The following is a 19674-nucleotide window of genomic DNA, read 5'->3' on the forward strand; positions in this document are numbered from 1 at the left end:
TTTCTGTAAAATGGAGCTAATAATAACAGTTATACTTTCCTTATAGGGTTGCTGTGAGTTCAGTGCCAGACAGACAATGTTCAGTATGTGTTAGCTATTGTAATGAAGACAAAAATAATAAAGAATTGAATACCGAAAATTCAAATCCTGTTTTTTTCTCCTGATTATAGTGCCATTATGACTACAGTTTCTTCTCTTTGTTTACCTGATTTATTTAAACAGAAAAGTTAAATAGTTCTGGGTTATGATATGATAGATTTTGTTTAGATACAGTGCTAGAACTGACTTTGCCAACATAACATGCCTTTTGGAATAGTTGTTCTCCCACTTTTTTCAGCCTTTGCTCTAAGATTACTCCTAGACACAAACGGTAGACATTTGGGACATAAATGTTTCGATTTGATTTACTCGATAAGTTTCAGTGTATAAAATAGATCTTAAACCTGGCATTGGTTTAAAAAGATAGTGTTAAAGTGATCATTTTCTTCCACCTCTTGACTGTGTGCAAGACCTTAAGGTACAGGAAGCTCTCAGATTGAGCAAACTGATAACACTAAGTGAGGTGTTCTCTTGTGGCCCCGGGGGCAGATCTTTGAAAATAATTTTCCTGAACTCTTGGCCTTAGCTTGATTCTACCTTCTTTCTTCGTCTTACACAATGATTAACTTGGGTGAATTACCCAGAAGTGGATCTTCTGAGAAGAGGAGGTTACTTCCACACTCTAGGTAGAGCTGCTTCATGGCGGGGAGGGGGGACGGAGGGGGGGTTATAGTTGTATTCAGGGTAAGAATGACAAATTTAAGATACATATTTTTTATTTGAATTCAGTCATGTGGTAGTATTCTATTATAGTTTGTAATAAACAGTAGATTTTCGGTAAGTACTTACTGAATATTAAATATTTAATAACCATAAAGAGAAAGTCTCTGCTTTTCAGTGTCATGTTTACTGTCTTGGTTGCCATACAATTCATACCTCACTAGGTGTAGTAGTTGAAAATAAATGATAGGTTATGGAATTTGTGACTTGGAAAGAATTGGATAAGCAAGGAACGGAAGCCATCAGGTTTTTTAGTGGTTCTGTTTCTTGAATGGAACAAAGGAGGAAAAGTACTCTCTACCTATATGGTCAGTTTGCCTCTAATGATTTTGCAGCTAGTTGGGCAATTTCCTTTTTCTTTTAATATTTTCTGACTGGGAAAAATAGAAGTTAATAGACTAGGTTGTAGAAAAAGAATTTGCTTTACTAATGAAAAAAGTTTTAAATTTAAAGATCTTTATGGCTTATTGAAACATTCTGGTATCACACTGAGATAGTCCAGCAAGACCAGTTGGCTGCCAGGTTAGGATTTTGTAGGCTGCCTGGCAGAACTCTGCTGTGTTACCAGGGTCTGGTCCCTGGCTTAGTAACTCTAGAAACTTGGTGACATCTGTGCTCTTAGATTACACCAGAGTCTGGGAATTGATTTTTGCTAACCAAGTTGATAAGAGATTGTTTTATAAACTGGAAGACTAATTTATTAAGTTATAGATTAGTAAGGTTTTTGGGGGTTTTTTTTGGTTTGGTTTGTTTGTTTGTTTTTTTACATATACCCTTTTCCTGGTGTTAATGTACTTGGCAAACCAAATAAATTGAGAAATGTTGCTTGATAAATACACAGTAGGAGCAAGGGGAATTGATTTGTCTAGGGGAAAAGACTTGCTAAGTATCTTTGCTCTGCAATAGAGTAAACTTCTCCAGTGATTAAATACTCTGTCTCCCCTTGAACTGTTTCAACTGTTTCTCATCTATGACATTCCTGAATAAACCTCGAAAAATTTTTACATTTCTCTTTTTCCTAGCCCCTCAAGCAACATTGCATCATTCATGCTAGTCCTGGTTATTTTGATTAGACATGAATTTTTACCAAGTCTGTTTAAACTACCTTTGAGGTAGTTTTATTGTAAATAAGACTTTCTTTTGACCTTATCCCTGAACTGTTAGGGCAATTTACTGTTGCCATCAGATGAGTGTGTATCAAGTGTTGTTAATAGTGCAAAATCAGTAAATTTTAAAAAGCACGCTGTTTATGTACAGAGCTAACTTTAAAGGAATTTAGCTGAAACAATCTTGCAGTAAAAGAAAAGCTATTTTTCACGCCACTTCAGATTAAACTGTTAAGTGTTTTTAAGTGTTTATCTATGGTGGTGCAAAATGTTTTCCTATCTCATTTTCTTATTCAGGTAGTGGAGGTGTATGGCCTTCTAGCCTTGGGAATGTCCCTGTGGAATCAACTGGTAGTCCCCGTCCTTTTCATGGTCTTCTGGCTCGTCTTATTTGCTCTTCAGATTTACTCCTATTTCAGTACTCGAGATCAGCCTGCATCACGGGAGAGGCTTCTTTTCCTTTTTCTGACCAGGTAATTAATTAATAAGAGCCTGTAATACTATATATAACCTTAGGAAGAGAAAGCGATCCAGGAATAGTAAGTTTTGCAAATTACTTTTATCTGTTACATTACATGACTTCATATTCAATTAAGATAGGGTTTTCATTCAGCGGATACAAGGTCTGGTAATGCAGGGAGATGCTAATGTAATAATGGTGGTATATTTGGCAGCACTGTGGAGCAAAGTGCAGCAAATGATTTGTGGGAAAGTACATAGCAAATTATAAAAGTCTTTTTTCAATTTCAAGTCAAAGTATTAGGTCAGTAAGAGAAAAATATGTTATAAAAATAACATTTATTGAGTATTTCTTACATGCCACACTACCTAAACACTTTTCCCTCACATTAAATCTTTTACAGCAACCCAAGAGGTGCCTTTATTATTACCATTTTATTTATTTATTTTTTCTTTCTTTCTTCTTTTTTTTTCCAAAGACTTTTTCCATCTCACATTACCATTTTATAGTGAGGAAACTGTACCAAGATGTCCCATGCGACACTGCTAAAAGAAGTAAAACTGGCATTCAAACCCCACCTGAGTTAAAAACCCATGATTTATCTGTACACTTTCACTATGTCCTCTTTTACTTAATGTTTTGCTTCAGTATTGAGATAGAGTCAAAAATTGGTGAAATGGATAAATCAAAGTACTTCTTAACCCAAAAGAATTTTAAGACTTAGTTTTTAATATTTAGGGTTTTTTTTTAGAGTCTTATGTTATTTGAGTCCTTTTCCCACTTCATTGTCTCTATTGTGAGCTTGTGCTAAATCCATATTTGTCATTTTTTCCACTCTGAGTTTGAATCTCACTCCCTCAGAATCTAGCACATGAGTATACATCTTGGGTCCCTGACTCATTGTCACTTTAAAAGGCAAGAACAATCACGCCTGTAATCCTAGCACTCTGGGAGGCCAAGGCAGGCGGATTGTATGCCCTCAGGAGTTTGAGACCAGCCTGAGCAAGAGCAAGACCCCCTGTCTCTACTAAAAATAGAAAGAAATTAGCTGGACAACTACAAAAATATATAGAAAAAATTAGCCGGGCATGGTGGCACATGCCTGTAGTCCCAGCTACTTGGGAGGCTGAGGCAGAAGGATTGCTTGAGCCCAGGAGTCTGAGGTTGCTGTGAGCTAGGCTGACGCCATGGCCCTCTAGCCCGGGCAACAGAGTGAGACTCTGTCTCAAAAAAAAAAAAAAAAAAAAAAAAAAAAAAAAAGACAAGAACAAAAATCTGTCCTTCTGAAAAGTAAATATAGAAAAATAACAGTTTTGAGTTCTAGTTAATGGAGCCATTGTTTCTCAGCCATTCAGTACTATAGATGACTGTGTACTAAGTGGTATAGGGAAGGAGAAATTTAAGACAAATTAGCTGTGCTTAAGGAGCATGTTATTAAGATTGAAAACATTAACATAAATCTAAATACCAATAAAAATGTAATAGGGCAATACTTCTTTTAACAAGCAAGTAGGATAAACTTACTGGTATTGAGTCAGATTTTGTACTTTCTGAAAACGAATAACAATTATAAATAGCTTCTATAAACAGGTAATTAGTTTATCAAAGTCATACACATTTTAATGATCAATTTAGTGTTAACACTTTGACTGCCATGTGAGTTGTATTTAACTCAGCCTAGTTTTGAGCCTGGGGCCTTGTGAAGCAAAACCCTGCAGTTGGTTTGTGACAATTGTTAAAGTTAGTATTGACAATTTAATCCTAAAAACATGTATTGTGTTGCATATAACTGACTCACAGAAAACAATAAAAAATAACAGAAAGGATCATTTTGTTTTAATAAAACACTGTGGCCGGCCCCAGGGGAAAAAAAATTTTTTTCTAGTGGTACTGAATGTGTTAAATAAGTTTGACTATTTGTTTTTATGTAAATATTATGGAGATTTTATGCAGAATTTTTAAATGATTCAAAAAGTAACTGAATTTAAAGAGATAACAATTCCGTGGTTAGGACAATAACCTCAGTGTGGAACTGGAATTGGTTCTGTTTTAAACCAGATTGTTATCTATTGCAAAAGCACAGTCAAATGAGGTATAGCATAGTGTAATAGGCTTAATAAGTCACAAAGCCATGAATGAATTTGGACTTATCTACAAAGTAAGAAAATAATACTGGGATTTTTGATGAAGTTTAGATATCTTGCCAAAGTAATTTTTCTCTTTCTTTTTCTATACGTAGCCAGGATTGCCCTTTCTCAAGATAAGACTGTTTTAATTTGGTTTGTAATTGAGAAGTTCTCATAGTGCTTCTTTTGTTAGTTTATATATCTGCTAAGAGTTGTTGTCTGTCCTTGTTGCTTTTGTGTGCCAGGTTATATTTGTTTCCTTGCCAAGAAACAACTTATTTGCAAAAAAGAGGATTAGAAGCTTACCAGAGTACCCTAACTACACCAACAAACCAACAAAAAAGCACATGGAAACAAACTGAAAAACAAAGGTTTTTTTGTGGCCAGAAAATAGAAACTAAAATCAATAAAACTGACTCATTGAAGAGAGATGGGAAGAAAAGTTTTATAAATTTCCCAAACTTTCACTTCCCCAAAGCTAGGTTGGAAGCTTTTGTATTCTTTAGTATTCTCTCTATTGAAAAATAGCACCACATTCTTTTCTAAAGTAAGAGAAAAGAATGTGTTCTTCTTGAATATGTAATTATATCATACTTTTTGGGTATAAAAAATTTCTCTAAATATGGAGATAAAAATAGAGAAATAGTATAGACCTTTGGTTAAATTTTTGGCCTTTCCAATGAAAATGAAGTAAAATTTGTAGTATAATTTTCAGCCATGATTCTCATATTTTAAAATTATAGACAATGTGTTTAAACATTATATTATATAATGATTCTTTGAGAAAAATGGCAGACATTTCAGAAATTAGATTTGTAGCAATGTCATAAAATTATTTATTTTTTTTAGCTGTCAGTTATCATGATTGTTGGATATTTGGCTCCTAACAGAAAAGCAGACTTTTTTGTCATCATAATGTACATTGGTCCACGTAAAATTAGATGCTTTCATATAAAAACCAACTTACAAGCAATTATGTAGGAAAGGTAACTATAGAGGCAAAGAGCTACATAGTAAAAGGACAAGCATTGATTTGCTTGAATGAATTCCTCCATACAAATGAAATTCTCTGAAATTCTAAAACTTAAGATACAGATACTGGGTAAATGCTAAATCCAATTCATTAGCACATAATAGTACAAATATTTATAAAATACACATAAGTGAGTATCTAATGTGTTCAGTGAAAGTATTTTCAAGTTCTAGTGTAATATCTTACAGTTACCCTTATAAGTGGTATCATAGCAAACTTTTATGTTAAAAATTGATATTAAAATTATTTTTAAATGGTCTTGGGCTGAATTCTTGGGTATGCCTTTAAAGTAACCCTTTTAAAACATGCATTTATCTAAACCTAAGTTAAATTAAATTTTAAAACACCAGTAGTATGTCAGATACTGTTGTAATGGGAGGAGTGTGTGTGTGTGGGGGGGAATGTTGGTAAGTCAACAAAGGCCCTGCTCTTTTGGTCAAACAAGGAGTTACAAGTAACCATATTAGCAACACAGTGTGAACAAGTTGAACAGCCAGCATTTTCCAAAAGGAACAATGGGCAACTGTACAAGTTTCTTTTGAATACTTATCAACATGCTAATTATATATTTCTTAAGGTTTGAACAAGATTTAAGCTGTTCAAATTTTAATGCATTTGAAGATGATAAATAATTAAGAAAAATAAAGACCTTTTTTCTGATATGGTGCCGTTTACTGGATATTTGCCAAAGAGAGAAAAATGTAGGTTTGAATAAGGTGATTTAAATTATTAATAGATTAATTAATTGGGTGATTTCACCTCAAATTTTGGTAGAGGTGTTTTAGTGAATGAGCATCACTTCAAGCTTGGTGGTTACTTTATATTTCTTTTTTTTTTTTCTTTTTTTTTTTGAGACAGAGTCTCACTCTGTTGCCCGGGCTAGAGTGAGTGCCGTGGCGTCAGCTTAGCTCACAGCAACCTCAAACTCCTGGGCTCCAGCAATCCTCCTGCCTCAGCCTCCCAAGTAGCTGGGATTACAGGCATGCGCCACCATGCCCGGCTAATTTTTTGTATATATATATTTTAGTTGTCCATATAATTTCTTTCTATTTTTAGTAGAGACGGGGTCTCACTCTTGCTCAGGCTGATCTCGAACTCCTGACCTCGAGCGATCCACCCGCCTCGGCCTCCCAGAGTGCTAGGATTACAGGCGTGAGCCACCGCGCCCGGCCTTGGTGGTTACTTTAAAGGCTTAAAATGTTTTTATTACAAATGGAAAATTTATGTCTGTTTATTTCCTCCCCTTTTTTCCAGTATTGCTGAATGCTGCAGCACTCCTTATTCTCTTTTGGGTTTGGTCTTCACGGTTTCTTTTGTTGCCTTGGGTGTTCTGACACTCTGCAAGTTTTACTTGCAGGGTTATCGAGCTTTCATGAATGATCCTGCCATGAATCGGTAAGTTCTTTCTTTGAATATGTCTAGAAATTTAAATCCTGTGGATCAGTGGTCCCCCACCTTTTTGCCACTGGGGACCAGTTTCATGGAAGACAGTTTTTCCATGGACCTAAGGGTGCACGGTGTGGGATGGAGAGCGATGGGGAGCGGCTGTAAATACAGATGTACAGATGAGGCTTCGCTGGATTGCCTGCTGCTCACCTCCTGCTGTGCAGCCGGGTTCTTAACAGGCCCGTACTGGTCCACAGCTTGGGGTTTGGGGACTGCAGCTATAGATAACTAAAGGAGTAACAGTGAATTTTTTCCATTGATGAATTTTAGAGGAAATGAAATATTGAGAGTTTTTCTTTTTAATGGTTACAACATTTGAATCAAAGTGCTATGAAAAAAATAACTAAATTCCCATGTAAAAAAAAGATGTGTTTTTATTGTTATGTATATTATGAAGATATTACCATGAGTATTGGACACTTTCCTTTCCTAGATTTCTTTAAGAGATTTTCAAAAGCTTGCTTTTTCCTATTTAAAGTGTAGCCCAGTTAAAATTCAATTTGTATGCAGTATTTGATAGTTTCTTAAAGATGTTTTAAAAAATATGTTTGCATACTTACTGAACGTTCAAAGGATGAATTAATGAGAATGCAGAAAGGTTAACTTATTAAATCACTAAGATCAGGTATTAGGAAATCTATTTCTAGAACTTCTCATGATTTCTATTACCTTAATATAAGAGTTTAATGGTTTCATTTATATAAGTTTAAACAACCTCTTCTTAATATCCATCATTTATATAACCTCGTCTTAAAGTTCTTAAATCTTTATGACCCATGATCTTCCTGCTTGTCCCAGCTAACACCTTTAAAATGGGGGGAAAAGGAAGGAGAGAGAGGAGGAGGGAGCAAGAAAGAAAAATAATTTATGTGTAAGTTCACAAAATTCATACCATTCGAAAGGTACAAGAATGAAGAGTGACAGCTCCCTTTTCCTACCTCCCATTTCCTCTCTCCGAAGGTAACAGCTCTAGATGGTTATTTTTTTTTTTTTTTTTTTTTTTTTGAGACAGAGTCTCACTCTGTTGCCCAGGCTAGAGTGAGTGCCGTGGCGTCAGCCTAGCTCACAGCAACCTCAAACTCCTGGGCTCAAGTGATCCTCCTGTCTCAGCCTCCCGAGTAGCTGGGACTACAGGCATGCACCACCATGCCCGGCTAATTTTTTCTATATATATATTTTAGCTGTCCATATAATTTCTTTTATATTTTTAGTAGAGATGGGGTCTCGCTCTTGCTCAGGCTGGTCTCGAACTCCTGAGCTCAGACGATCCGCCCACCTCGGCCTCCCAGAGTGCTAGGATTACAGGCGTGAGCCACCGCGCCCGGCCTAGTTATTAATTTCTTATAAGGAAAACTACATATATTATTTTTTGGTTCATTTTCACAGTCTATCTACACTGCTCTGCCTCTTATTTTTTTATTTAATTTGTTTTAGAGAAATTTTTTTATTTTAACACATAACATATATCTCATTCCTTTTGGTGAAAGCATAGTATTCCATAATATGGATGTATCTCTTTTTTTGTTTGTTGTTTTGCTATTAGAAAATAATGCTGCTTTGAGTATCTTTGTACATGACTCTCTCTTTTTTTAAATCTTTAATTTGAAAAAATTTCCTCATGTCATACATGCTCCTACTCTGTAGTTCCCTGGCTACAATTGTTTGGAGAAAATCCCAGATATAATATAATTTACCCATAAATATTTCAGTCTGTAAATCTTTAGAAAAAAACATAACTATAATGGAATGATTATTCCTAATAAAAGAATTCCTTTGTATCAAATATCTACTTGGCATTCAAATTGCCCTAATTATCTAAATTTTTTTTAGCATTTTGTTCAACCCAAGGTCCGAATGAGGTCCATATTGTGGTTGATTGATAAGTTTCTTCAGTCTCTCTTAATATTTTGGTCCCTACTGTCTCTGTATTTTCCGTTGTATTTTATTTGTTAAAGATACAGGTGGTTTGTCCTACAGAGTTTTTCAGTCTGGATTTTGCTTATTGCATCCCCATGGTATCAAATAACATGTTCCACTATTCACTGTATTTTCTTTTATACATATATCTTAACTTTTATAGTATATCCATAGGGTAAATTATTACCAGCAAGATTATTGAATTGAAGGGTATTTTAAATTTATTAGCAAATTTTTCTCTAGAAAGGTTTGATCTGTGTGCATCTCAACGAGAGTGTGCTCATTTTCTCAAATTCCTTGTCAATGCTTAGTGTCATCAAACTTTGAAATATTTGCTAATCGTAATTTTAAAACTGTGCCTATCCTTTGCTCTTTTCATATTTGTGAGAGTTCTTTATAAATCAAGCTGATAGGATAAAAGTTCTTATGACTTTGTTTATAGCATATTTTCCATATGGAAGTTAAATTTCAACAAACATTCCTATTTGTATTTTTCCTCCTTTGTCTTCTGGTTCTTATGATCTGCTTAAAGAGACTGTTCCCTCTCCAGGATTATGAAGACATTCACCTATTATTTTGTCTTTTGTAATCAGCATATAGCTCATGATGTAAATCGGTATAATTCAGTGGATATCTAAGAATGGCAGAAGTATCTGCCTCATTGTCAAAGTTTGGTTAGAGAACTTTTATTTGTCTTAGAAGTTACTATTTTTGCCCTCATTGCATGCTTACATAATAGCTATTATACTTTTGCACCTGTAGTGATATCTGTATTGTTACAGTAATGTTACACACTATAAAGTTAATATACTGATCAGGTTTTTAGTCTGAATTAAGTCAAAATAGATTCAAAGATATGTAACAACAGTCTAAGCCTTTGGATTATTTTTCTCTTTGAATTAAATGGATTTGGATTATTTATTTTTTCTAAAAATGGCTGCTTTTTTTTTTTTTTTTTTTTAGGGGCATGACAGAAGGAGTAACACTGTTAATCCTGGCAGTGCAGACTGGGCTGATAGAGTTACAGGTTGTGCACCGGGCATTCCTGCTCAGTATTATCCTTTTCATTGTTGTGGCTTCTATCCTGCAGTCTATGCTGGAGATTGCAGATCCTATTGTTTTGGCACTGGGAGCATCTAGAGACAAGTAAGAAATCTCTTACTATGCTTTTATATGTAATATTCTTTACATGAATTTTTTGTCTAAAGATTTAGGGAATGTTTAGAGACAGAAAATGGATGGATAATTGGTATTAGTTTAGGCTAATTCAACAAGTTTACATTTTTATTTTTCTTATATGAGATGTTTGACTTGTTTGACTGTTCTAATCTGTTTTTTTCTTTCAAGATTTCTATAGTTAAAAGTCGTATCAAAGGCCAGGTAATTACAAATCAACTTTTTCTCCTTCAGAGAAATTTAATATTTTTTATATTTGTTCACTTTTAAAATTAAGAACATAGAACATATAATTTAGTCCAGTAAATATAACAAATATGTCATTTCATTCCATGTAATGCTAAAGGAGAGAAAGCATTAAGTGAAATGCAAATGAAGGTGAGAAAAATAAAGGCTATCAGGTAATCATAAAGAAAGGTATTTATGGAGTAACAGCCTCATTTGATGGTGTTTCAGACAACTGCAGCTTGTGAAGTTATAATGGGAATTCTTGACACCGTTTGGGACCAAGTGAAATTAATAGCTGGATTTATGTACATCTCATATTACAGAAATATTTTTAATCATATGTGTATTTTTTGATATATAATAGTTATACATATTTTGGGAGTGCATGTGATATTTTGATAACTGTATAAAATGTATAATGATCAAATTAGGGTAATTAGAATATCTATCCAGAAATTCTCTTAAGGAATAAAAACCAAACTATGATTTAGTTCTTTAAAGATGCAATTTTGGCCTTATACAAGTTTATACAAGGAAATTCTATAAGGAATTTCTTAAAATTCAGTGTCACTATTTTTTTCTAGTGCTCTGTCCACCCTCTGATTATGGATTGTAGAAATACAGATGAATTTATTGCTTCTCTGGTAGCCTTTTATGAGTAAGGGAGCAGGCAATCTCTTGGGAGGTAGAATTGTGACAGCAGATTTCTAAAGCATTCCAAATTAACATTTTAATTATAGTTCATCACATTTATCTTTGTATCCCTGTAATTCACATTGCCAAACATTCTATAAAAGTTTTTCAGATTTTAGGATGACTGAAAAATAAATTTAAATAAGCTCCTTGGATATGTTTCAAGTAATCTTGATCATCATAATTAATTATAGCCATTTGAGATTTAAGGTTTCTCAACAGAAGCAGAAGTATTTAAAATGTTGAATCAAGGGTGAGCTCAGTTAAATAGCCATTTAATAGATTTGAAGAGTGAGTTGCTTTGACCTAAGTATGATTAGTATTTTTGCTATTGCTGGCAATATCTTTTATTATGAATTATACTAATTAATTCAGTATATATTAATAAAATGATATAATACTATAGAAAGGTAAGAAAAGAGAAAAAAAAAATACGTAATTCCATTGCTGTAAGAACCAGTAGATCCAGTTGTGGGTTTTCCCAGGTTGCTGAACTAGCTTCATTCTTGGCTTCCCCTAAAATCAGACTCCAAAGAAATTTAGAGGGAAAGAAACACACTGAGACCCCTTGGGTGGATGGGGGTCTGGGCTAGTTATTTTGAATTGGTGTCTGTGTTATTACTTGTGGCTTCAGAAACATTAGCCTGAGGCAGAGGGGCTGCCCTCTTGGGTATGGGAGGAAAAATAAGAATGAACTGTTAGATTCTGTTCTTCTCTTCCACCATTGCCTATAGTAATAAGAGAATACTACTACCAAGAGTTACATGCCAGTACTTTTTTAAACAAATGATATGGAAGAGTTATGAGAAAAATACAGCTTAACCACAACTGACTCAAGAAGAACTAAAAAGCTTGGGTATTTCTGTAATTGTTAAAGAAATTGAAGCAGTTGGTAACCCTTTTGACCTCAGTGGCATTACAGGCAACTTCTACCAAACTTTGAAGGAATAAATTATCTCTATTTTAAACGGATACTTTCAGGCAACAGAAAGAATATACCCATCTCACTCTGTGAGGCCAGTTTAATCCCAATGTTGAAAAAAAGTAGGTAATTTGAGAAAGATCAAGTATGTCACTCATAGCAGGAGATATCATGTAGCATTTGCAATACTGGCTCAAGGATAGATGTGACGAATGGAAGAGAGAGGCCCCAAACAGACCCATGTAGGTGTGGAGCTTTGGTATATGACAGGAGTAGATGTCAGATGGGTAGGGACAGGTGGTACTAGTCTGTAGAGAAGCCAGAAAAAAACTGGATTTCTGTCTCACACTATAAACAAAAGAATCAACTCCAGACTGTTAAGGACTTAGATGTCAAAAACAAAAGTTAAAACCCCACTTAGATTAGTATATTTTGGAACTCCAAGTAGGAAAAGATTTCTTACGCTGACAGAACTGACTGTGAAAGACTGAGAATGATGATGACTATCAAAGAAAAGATTAAATTTTGTTTTTTGAGCCAGGGTCTCTATCTCCCAGGCTGGAGTGCAGTGGCACAATCATAGCTTACTACAGCCTTGAACTCCAGGGCCCAAGTGATCCTCTGCCTCAGTCTCCCAAGTAGCTGGGACTACAGGTGTGTGCCACCACACCCGGCTAATTTTTAAGGTTTTTAATCTCATTATGTTGTTCAGGCTGGTCTCAAACTCCTGCGTCAGCCTCCCAAATAGCTGGGACTACGGGTGTGTACCACCTGTTAGTTACGCCCAACTTAACTGTTAAAAGTTTAAAAAATTGTTAGTTTTTAAACCTAAAGATAAATTAGAAATGATCTTTACAAACTAGAAAAAGATATTTATAGTATATTCTCCAGATTAAGAATAGATAAATAATTCCTAAGAATCAGTGAAAAATGGGCAAAAAAACTTAAGGCATTTAGGAAAAGAGCAAGCACATGTGAATATGAAGAGAGTTTCAGTGTCTTTAGTGATAAGGGAAATGTAAATCAAGACCACAGTAAAGTGCTATTGTATACCTATTGGATTGGCAATGAACAAGTAAATCAAAAGGAAAGAAGAAAGAGAAAGAGGAAGGAAAGTTTGCTGATAGCAAGGGTGGGAGAAGATGTAGATCCTTGTCACTGATGAGAGTGTAAAGTGATGTAGTCACTTGGAGAAAAGTTTGACGTTATCTCCTCCTGGGTATGTATTCAAGAGACAGTCTTGCACATGTACAGTAGGAGACATGCAGAAGAATGTTCATAGCACAATTTACAATAGGAAGAGCCTGGGAACAACCCAGATGCCAGTCAGACAGAGTGGATAATAAAATGGGATAATAGTCACAGTGATATGTTAAAAATAGTGACACATGAAACAGTATGAGTGATGTATAGCAATGTAAAAATTTTTTTTAAATCCCAAAAGGCGATAATATAGGATATTATTTTTATGTCACAAACAAAATTTTAAAATATGCTCCTTAGGAATACATATAGATGAAACCAAACTGTGATAAGGAAAGCAAGCAAGAGAGTGTAGCACACAGGATTCAAGATAGTGGTGTGGGGCAGCGGGGTGGACACGTGGTATAGACAGGCCCACCATATATTTGATATTTAGACATGGGTTCATGAATGCTTGCTACATTATTTAAAGTAGCTAATTAGATTGCTGACTAAATAAAAAGAGGGCACATGTGTCACATGCACAGACCAATGATGATAGTGCATCGTGGATCAAGGATTACGATTAATTCGAGTGTACTGGGGATTAAAAAAGGAAAGGAAAAGTATCTTAAATCTCAAATCAGAGCAACCATTAAGAAATGATATTGACAGTTGATGAAATAATGCTTGTCTTTGTTATTAAGGAAATAATTATTAAGGGAAAAATCTTTGTAAATGTGTCTTTGGAATTGCTTAGACTATAGCTAATTTCCAATGGTTGTGTTACTAGGTGGCAAGCACTTTAAAAAAATAATTTTGTGTTTCCCCAGGAGTTTATGGAAGCACTTCCGTGCTGTAAGCCTTTGTTTATTTTTACTGGTATTTCCTGCTTATATGGCTTATATGATTTGCCAGTTTTTCCACATGGATTTTTGGCTTCTTATCATTATTTCCAGCAGCATTCTTACCTCTCTTCAGGTAAGCCTAGGATTAATTAACTTTCTGTAATAACTAATTTTCTTATTTTTCATCCAGAAAAAGAATTAAACTTTTTTTCAAGATGAATGATTATAAGTGGCCTATTTAGGTGATAACTTCCTGCCCTCTTTACTAGAACACAATTTTTTTTTTTTTTTTTAGCACTGGAGTTAGACTAAAATACTAGATAAACATATCTGTGTCTCTGTATCTTTTACAAAGTTCATTAAGCCTTTCAGTTTCTCTTTTCCAAAATGGTATGATACAGAGCTGTCATATACATCTTAAATTGATAAGTAACTATAAATATAAAAGATTTTAGAGCTTACTTTGGAGCTTGTTTGGAGTACATTTTTAAAATTAAATACTCTTCTCACAGATTCTGCGGCTATAAAAAGAAAAATATTAAAAAAATTTAAATACTTGAAAAGATCCATAGTTTCATGATATATATAAATATATGAGATACATGTGTATATTACACATACACACTATAGACACATACACAAAATATTGCCCTAGAAATGATAAGCTTATTGTAACTTAAAGATGGATCTTTGCTGCCTGATTACTAAGAAGTAAAAGAAATGTAGCACTAACAGTGAAGATTTATTCATTGTTCTTTGTAGAAGTAAAGGTTCTTTGAGAGTTGTGGAACAGGAATGACTATGGAATGAGGTCAATTAAGATAGAATTGATAGGATTTGGTGACCTGGGGAATAAGGGGAAAGGATGAGTCAGAAAACTGATTACTCATCAGAATTGTTTTAAAAATGTTCTATCTGAAGGTGTGACTTTTTGATATCTAATACCTGGATAACTAAGATCACCCACATTTTAATTATACCAGTGCCTTCTCTTTAGTTTTCATTTCTTTTTCAGTTTATTAAAAAGTTTTTTTTCTTGGGTACTCCCCTTTAGATTTTAAATATAAGATCCTAAAAGTGCCAGGAGTGTGTTATTGTTTAAAGCCTTTGAAAAAAGTTTCTTAGTGATATTCTGTTTTAATATACATAAATGTTTTTTTCAGGTTCTGGGAACACTTTTTATTTATGTCTTATTTATGGTTGAGGAATTCAGAAAAGAGCCAGTTGAAAACATGGATGATGTTATCTACTATGTGAATGGTACTTACCGCCTGCTAGAATTTCTTGTTGCCCTCTGTGTGGTGGCCTATGGTGTATCAGAAACCATCTTTGGAGAATGGACAGTGATGGGCTCAATGATCATCTTCATCCATTCCTACTATAATGTGTGGCTTCGGGCCCAGCTGGGGTGGAAGAGCTTTCTTCTCCGCAGGGATGCTGTGAATAAGATTAAATCATTGCCCATTGCTACTACAGAGCAGCTTGAGAAGCACAATGATATTTGTGCCATCTGTTATCAGGTAACTCATTCAGTAAGAATCCATTTGGGTGGGTCATATGGTATATCCCTTGGGACTATAACCACATTAACCAAATCCAATTTAAATTCTAGGCAGAATTATCTCCTGGGTTTAAAAAAAATGGGCCTCAGAAATTATTAAAGACCTGATAAAATATTTCCATTTTATTTCTAAGTTAAGTTTTTAATTTAGTCCCTCGAGTTCTAATTTATTGTTATTTCCAACATTATCGCTCACCCATAAATAAAGGAAAAACAGGTCAGGTGTATTTTATATTTACTCCTGAATAGACACACATACTATCAAATATACTATCCCTCAGGAGTCAGCAACTCCTGAAAAGTGGTGTGCCAAGATTCGGACTCTTTTCTTTCTAATATTCCCAGAGTGGGGAAGAAATGTTCATGTACTTAATGTAGGTGGAGAGAGTGGGTTGCTAAATATCTGGAAGGGGTGCAAGCGTTTGTGCGTGGGGTGGCTATGGTAGAGGCCAACAATTGGTGCACCATTGAAGTTCGCCTGCCTACAGTCTTTGGTACATGCACCATAAAGAGCCTGGTGATTGCTTTCTACTACAAATTAAAGATAGTATTTAAATCACCTTGGAAATAAAACAAAAAGGCCTAGAGTTTAATCATCAGTCACCTGTGCGAGAGGGTAATCGAGTAGCAGCTTTTACTCCCAAACTGCACTGTTGGAAATGTGGACAGAGATTATGGGCAACCACAGAAACTATGTTCCTTTAAAATCACTCTTAAAGAGTATAGTTTGGTGGAATAAATCTATAGATAGTGTCAGTGGTGTACAGGGAATGTTCTTTCCCTAGGGCAGCTTTTATAGTTTGGGTGGGGTGTGTATGTACTTGTGTATGTTTAGAACTATCTAGAATAAGAATTTTTTTCTAATAGTAAAATGCAACTACCAAGTTTTTATTGCCATCAGAATATACTTTTGGATACTAGCAAAGCAACGTTTCCCATTTGTTTTTGCATGTGAGGGGACTGATAATGTGGGTCCTCCGCCCACTTCCAAGTTAGTCATTCTCTTAGTTCTGTTTATTATTAATGTGAACTTTAGCTCTTTTGTGTTAGGTAGTCTCATTGTACTCAGAACAAAGCGCGTCAAAAACACAGCACATCAACTTCAGCAGCTGATGTCTAACATTCCATCTCTGGGATTTAAGAGTCCTCTTTTTGTATTTCCTTTTGTCACATCACTTTTTTTGAGCTGCTAGAACTACCTGCTGATATCACATAGAAAATGAGAGTAAACTGCTTAGATTCCCAGCTGGCTGCTTTTCCTTGGATGGCTTTCTGCTTAAAAGTTGATGCCCAGGTATTACCAGTTCTTGGCAAGGAATTTCTGGGATATTCACCTCCTTGTTTTGGGACTTGCAACAGAATTAATGGTTGATTCATCAATTATATATCTTTACAATTTCAACTCCCTGTCCTCAGGCTTCCTTCTTCAAATGTATCTTATATAAGGAATATTAATATTAAGTATATCACTCCTTATTCCAATGGTTATCAAATGTGAGTATATAAAAGTCATATGAGTGGCTTGTTATAACTATAGATTTATGAATCCCATCTTCAGATATCCAATTCAGTAAGTCTCGGGTATCCCAGGAATATGTGTTAACAAGTGAGTATATATTTATACGTTGGCCCTAATGAGATTGCCACTTCCTTGCCAAATACCCTGGTGTTATATGGCTGATTTTGTCTCCTTGCAAATAAGTTCATCATGGACTAATTGTTTAGCTGTGTTGAAGTATAACTGTGGGAAAAGTCCTGTCTTTATCAGATTTTCTGAGGCTCTAATTACACTCATGTCATACCAGTGGAGACCCAGTAATCATACTGCTATATTCGTGGAACTCTTGCATTTTCATACTAAGGCAAAAACACAATTAAGGTAGTTTCTTCCTCATTTTTGATTTTTACTTCTCTTTTTTTTAAGTTACTTCGCCAGTGGTTCTTGTATTATTTGGATGGGGGGTTCTCTGATGGCAACAGGATTATTACTGAAATGGAAAATAGGTTTTATTCTAAGATCTGTATTACATACTTTCTATTGTGTTGAAAAAAAATGTTTGAGCCAGAACTTTTGGGAGTAATACCAAAGATTTTAGATAATAGACATTTATGAGGTGTCCTTTCTTTTCTTCTTTTAGGATATGAAATCTGCTGTGATCACGCCTTGCAGTCATTTCTTCCATGCAGGCTGTCTAAAGAAATGGCTGTACGTGCAGGAGACCTGCCCTCTGTGCCACTGCCACCTCAAAAACTCCTCCCAGCTTCCAGGGTTAGGAACTGAGCCAGTTCCACAGCCTCATGCTGGAGCTGAGCAAAATGTTGTGCTTCAGGAAGGTACTGAACCCCCAGGCCAAGAGCATCCTCCAGGGACCAGGATACAGGAAGGTTCTAGGGACAATAATGAGCACATTGCCAGAAGACCAGATAGCCAGGAAGGGGCTTCTGACCCCAAAGGAGATCCTCATAGAGCAAAAGATGAAGCATGTCCTGTCGAATCAGCCTAAAGGGAAAGAAGCAGCAATGTTGCTTCAGTACTCTGGAAGAGCAGTTAACTCAAGATGGAATTAATGCTCCGATTTCAGGAATGAATGTATGAGATGATCAGGCAGGAAACTGACATTCCAAGGATCTAATCCAGGAAGTACTCTCAATGGAGATCACCTGCTTTCATCCCCTGACATTGTGGGAGAAATTTTGCAATGTATGCTAATCAAAATGTATTTATATATTCTATGCTGATGTTTTGTAGAGGTTTGCCAAGAAAATTCAACCTCAGCAACTTCAGAAACTGCCCCTTCTGTGTGAGGGATAAATAAAATCAGATTTGAGTGTTGAGGCTAAGGAAGAGCATGAGGACAGCATGGGAAGAAGCAGGCAGAAGTGGAACTGACCTTTCACCTTCCATGGGACAGATCATTCTCATCATCAAGTATGAGTAGTGACCAGCCCTTTTCTCCACCCCATTTTCCCTCAGTTAATTGGAACTCAGGCAGGTGATTATTGAGTCTTGTACAGCACTGAAATGAAATCAAAGATGTAGAAGCATTGATTGTATTAAAAGATCGAAGCACGCTCATACTTTGTATGTGCTTTAGGGAAGGGGGTGGGTGGGCACTTGGGCCTTGCGGGTGCATTCATGTAATCTGAGACTCTTGAACTTTATGACAGAGTCTTCAATATTTTGATGTATATGAAACTTTGTTAATATTGTATACTTCGTTGGCTGTGTGAAGTAAACTAAAACTCTGATGAACACTTTGGAGTCTGCTTTAGTGAAGGAGACCAAAGTGGGAAGGGCTTTAGGGCACTGATAGAGGCCCTGGGTGTACTTTTCAATCCTGTGTAATGTTTAATTCTTGCAACTGAATCAAAACAGTGTTAAATTATGGCATTATTTGCACTTTGGGAATGAGTACGTAACTGTATGATCACATTCTGCAAATGCCACTTTTAAAGCTGTTAATAGACTTTGCACCTTTTCTTTGACAAGGATGTGTCATATTTAAATTTTTACATTCATCATGGCTACAGGTAGAACTGGGGAGGGGGGAATGTAATTTTTTATGGGAATTTTGATATGAAAAGAAACTAGTCATTTATTTATACAATAGGCTTGGCTCCAAAAGTGTTTTTCAGACCTTGGTATTCCTAATGTGGGATGTGACTTTATTTTATTTTTAGTAGCAAATTTGGATGTAGACTGACAGACATAGCTGAATGTCTTAATAAATTTAAATTTGAAGATAACTATGTTTTGTACCTGTGATTTATTATCATTGTAAAGTGCTTTATTGAAATTCTGTTCTTAAGAGGTTGTTTTTATCTAGCTGGACTTAGGTTGATCCCTGTCAGAAATGCACTGCAGATGGCAAAACGCTTTGATTGAAAAGGACAGCTCTTTGAAATCTTCTACACCAGTGGTAGCAAACCTAGCTCTGCATCAGTCGGAAGCATTTGGGAGTGTTTTTTAAAAAATTACACATTTCTGAACCTCACTTTAGACCTACTGAATCAGCCGTGGGGGTGCCTGAGAACATGCATTTCAAAGCTTCCCAGGTGATTCTCTCCAGCTAGCCTGGCATCAGCACAATATTACATTTAGGAAAAAAGTGTCTAGACCAGAATTCATTTCTCCCCAGGTATACTTGGAAGTTCCT

General features: G+C 35.4%; 1 protein-coding gene across 4 annotated transcripts in view; it reads left to right on the forward strand.

Moving 5' to 3' along the window:
* RNF145 (ring finger protein 145) overlaps nt 1-19264 on the forward strand; it is a 54007-nt gene extending 34743 nt beyond the window's left edge. For 3 of the 4 annotated variants that reach the window (XM_069484279.1, XM_069484278.1, XM_069484281.1), the window contains exons 6-11: nt 2223-2398; nt 6799-6939; nt 9871-10053; nt 13942-14089; nt 15120-15476; nt 17656-19264. In XM_069484279.1, the coding sequence (XP_069340380.1) occupies nt 2223-2398; nt 6799-6939; nt 9871-10053; nt 13942-14089; nt 15120-15476; nt 17656-18021 (1371 nt within the window). In that variant the 3' untranslated portion in view covers nt 18022-19264. The remainder of the gene's footprint in view (nt 1-2222; nt 2399-6798; nt 6940-9870; nt 10054-13941; nt 14090-15119; nt 15477-17655) is intronic. The other variant, XM_069484277.1, reaches the window with a different exon arrangement.
* Nucleotides 19265-19674: the final 410 nt, after the last annotated feature.

This window comes from Eulemur rufifrons, chromosome 10, assembly GCF_041146395.1.
Source record: "Eulemur rufifrons isolate Redbay chromosome 10, OSU_ERuf_1, whole genome shotgun sequence".
NCBI classification, from domain to species: domain Eukaryota; kingdom Metazoa; phylum Chordata; class Mammalia; order Primates; family Lemuridae; genus Eulemur; species Eulemur rufifrons.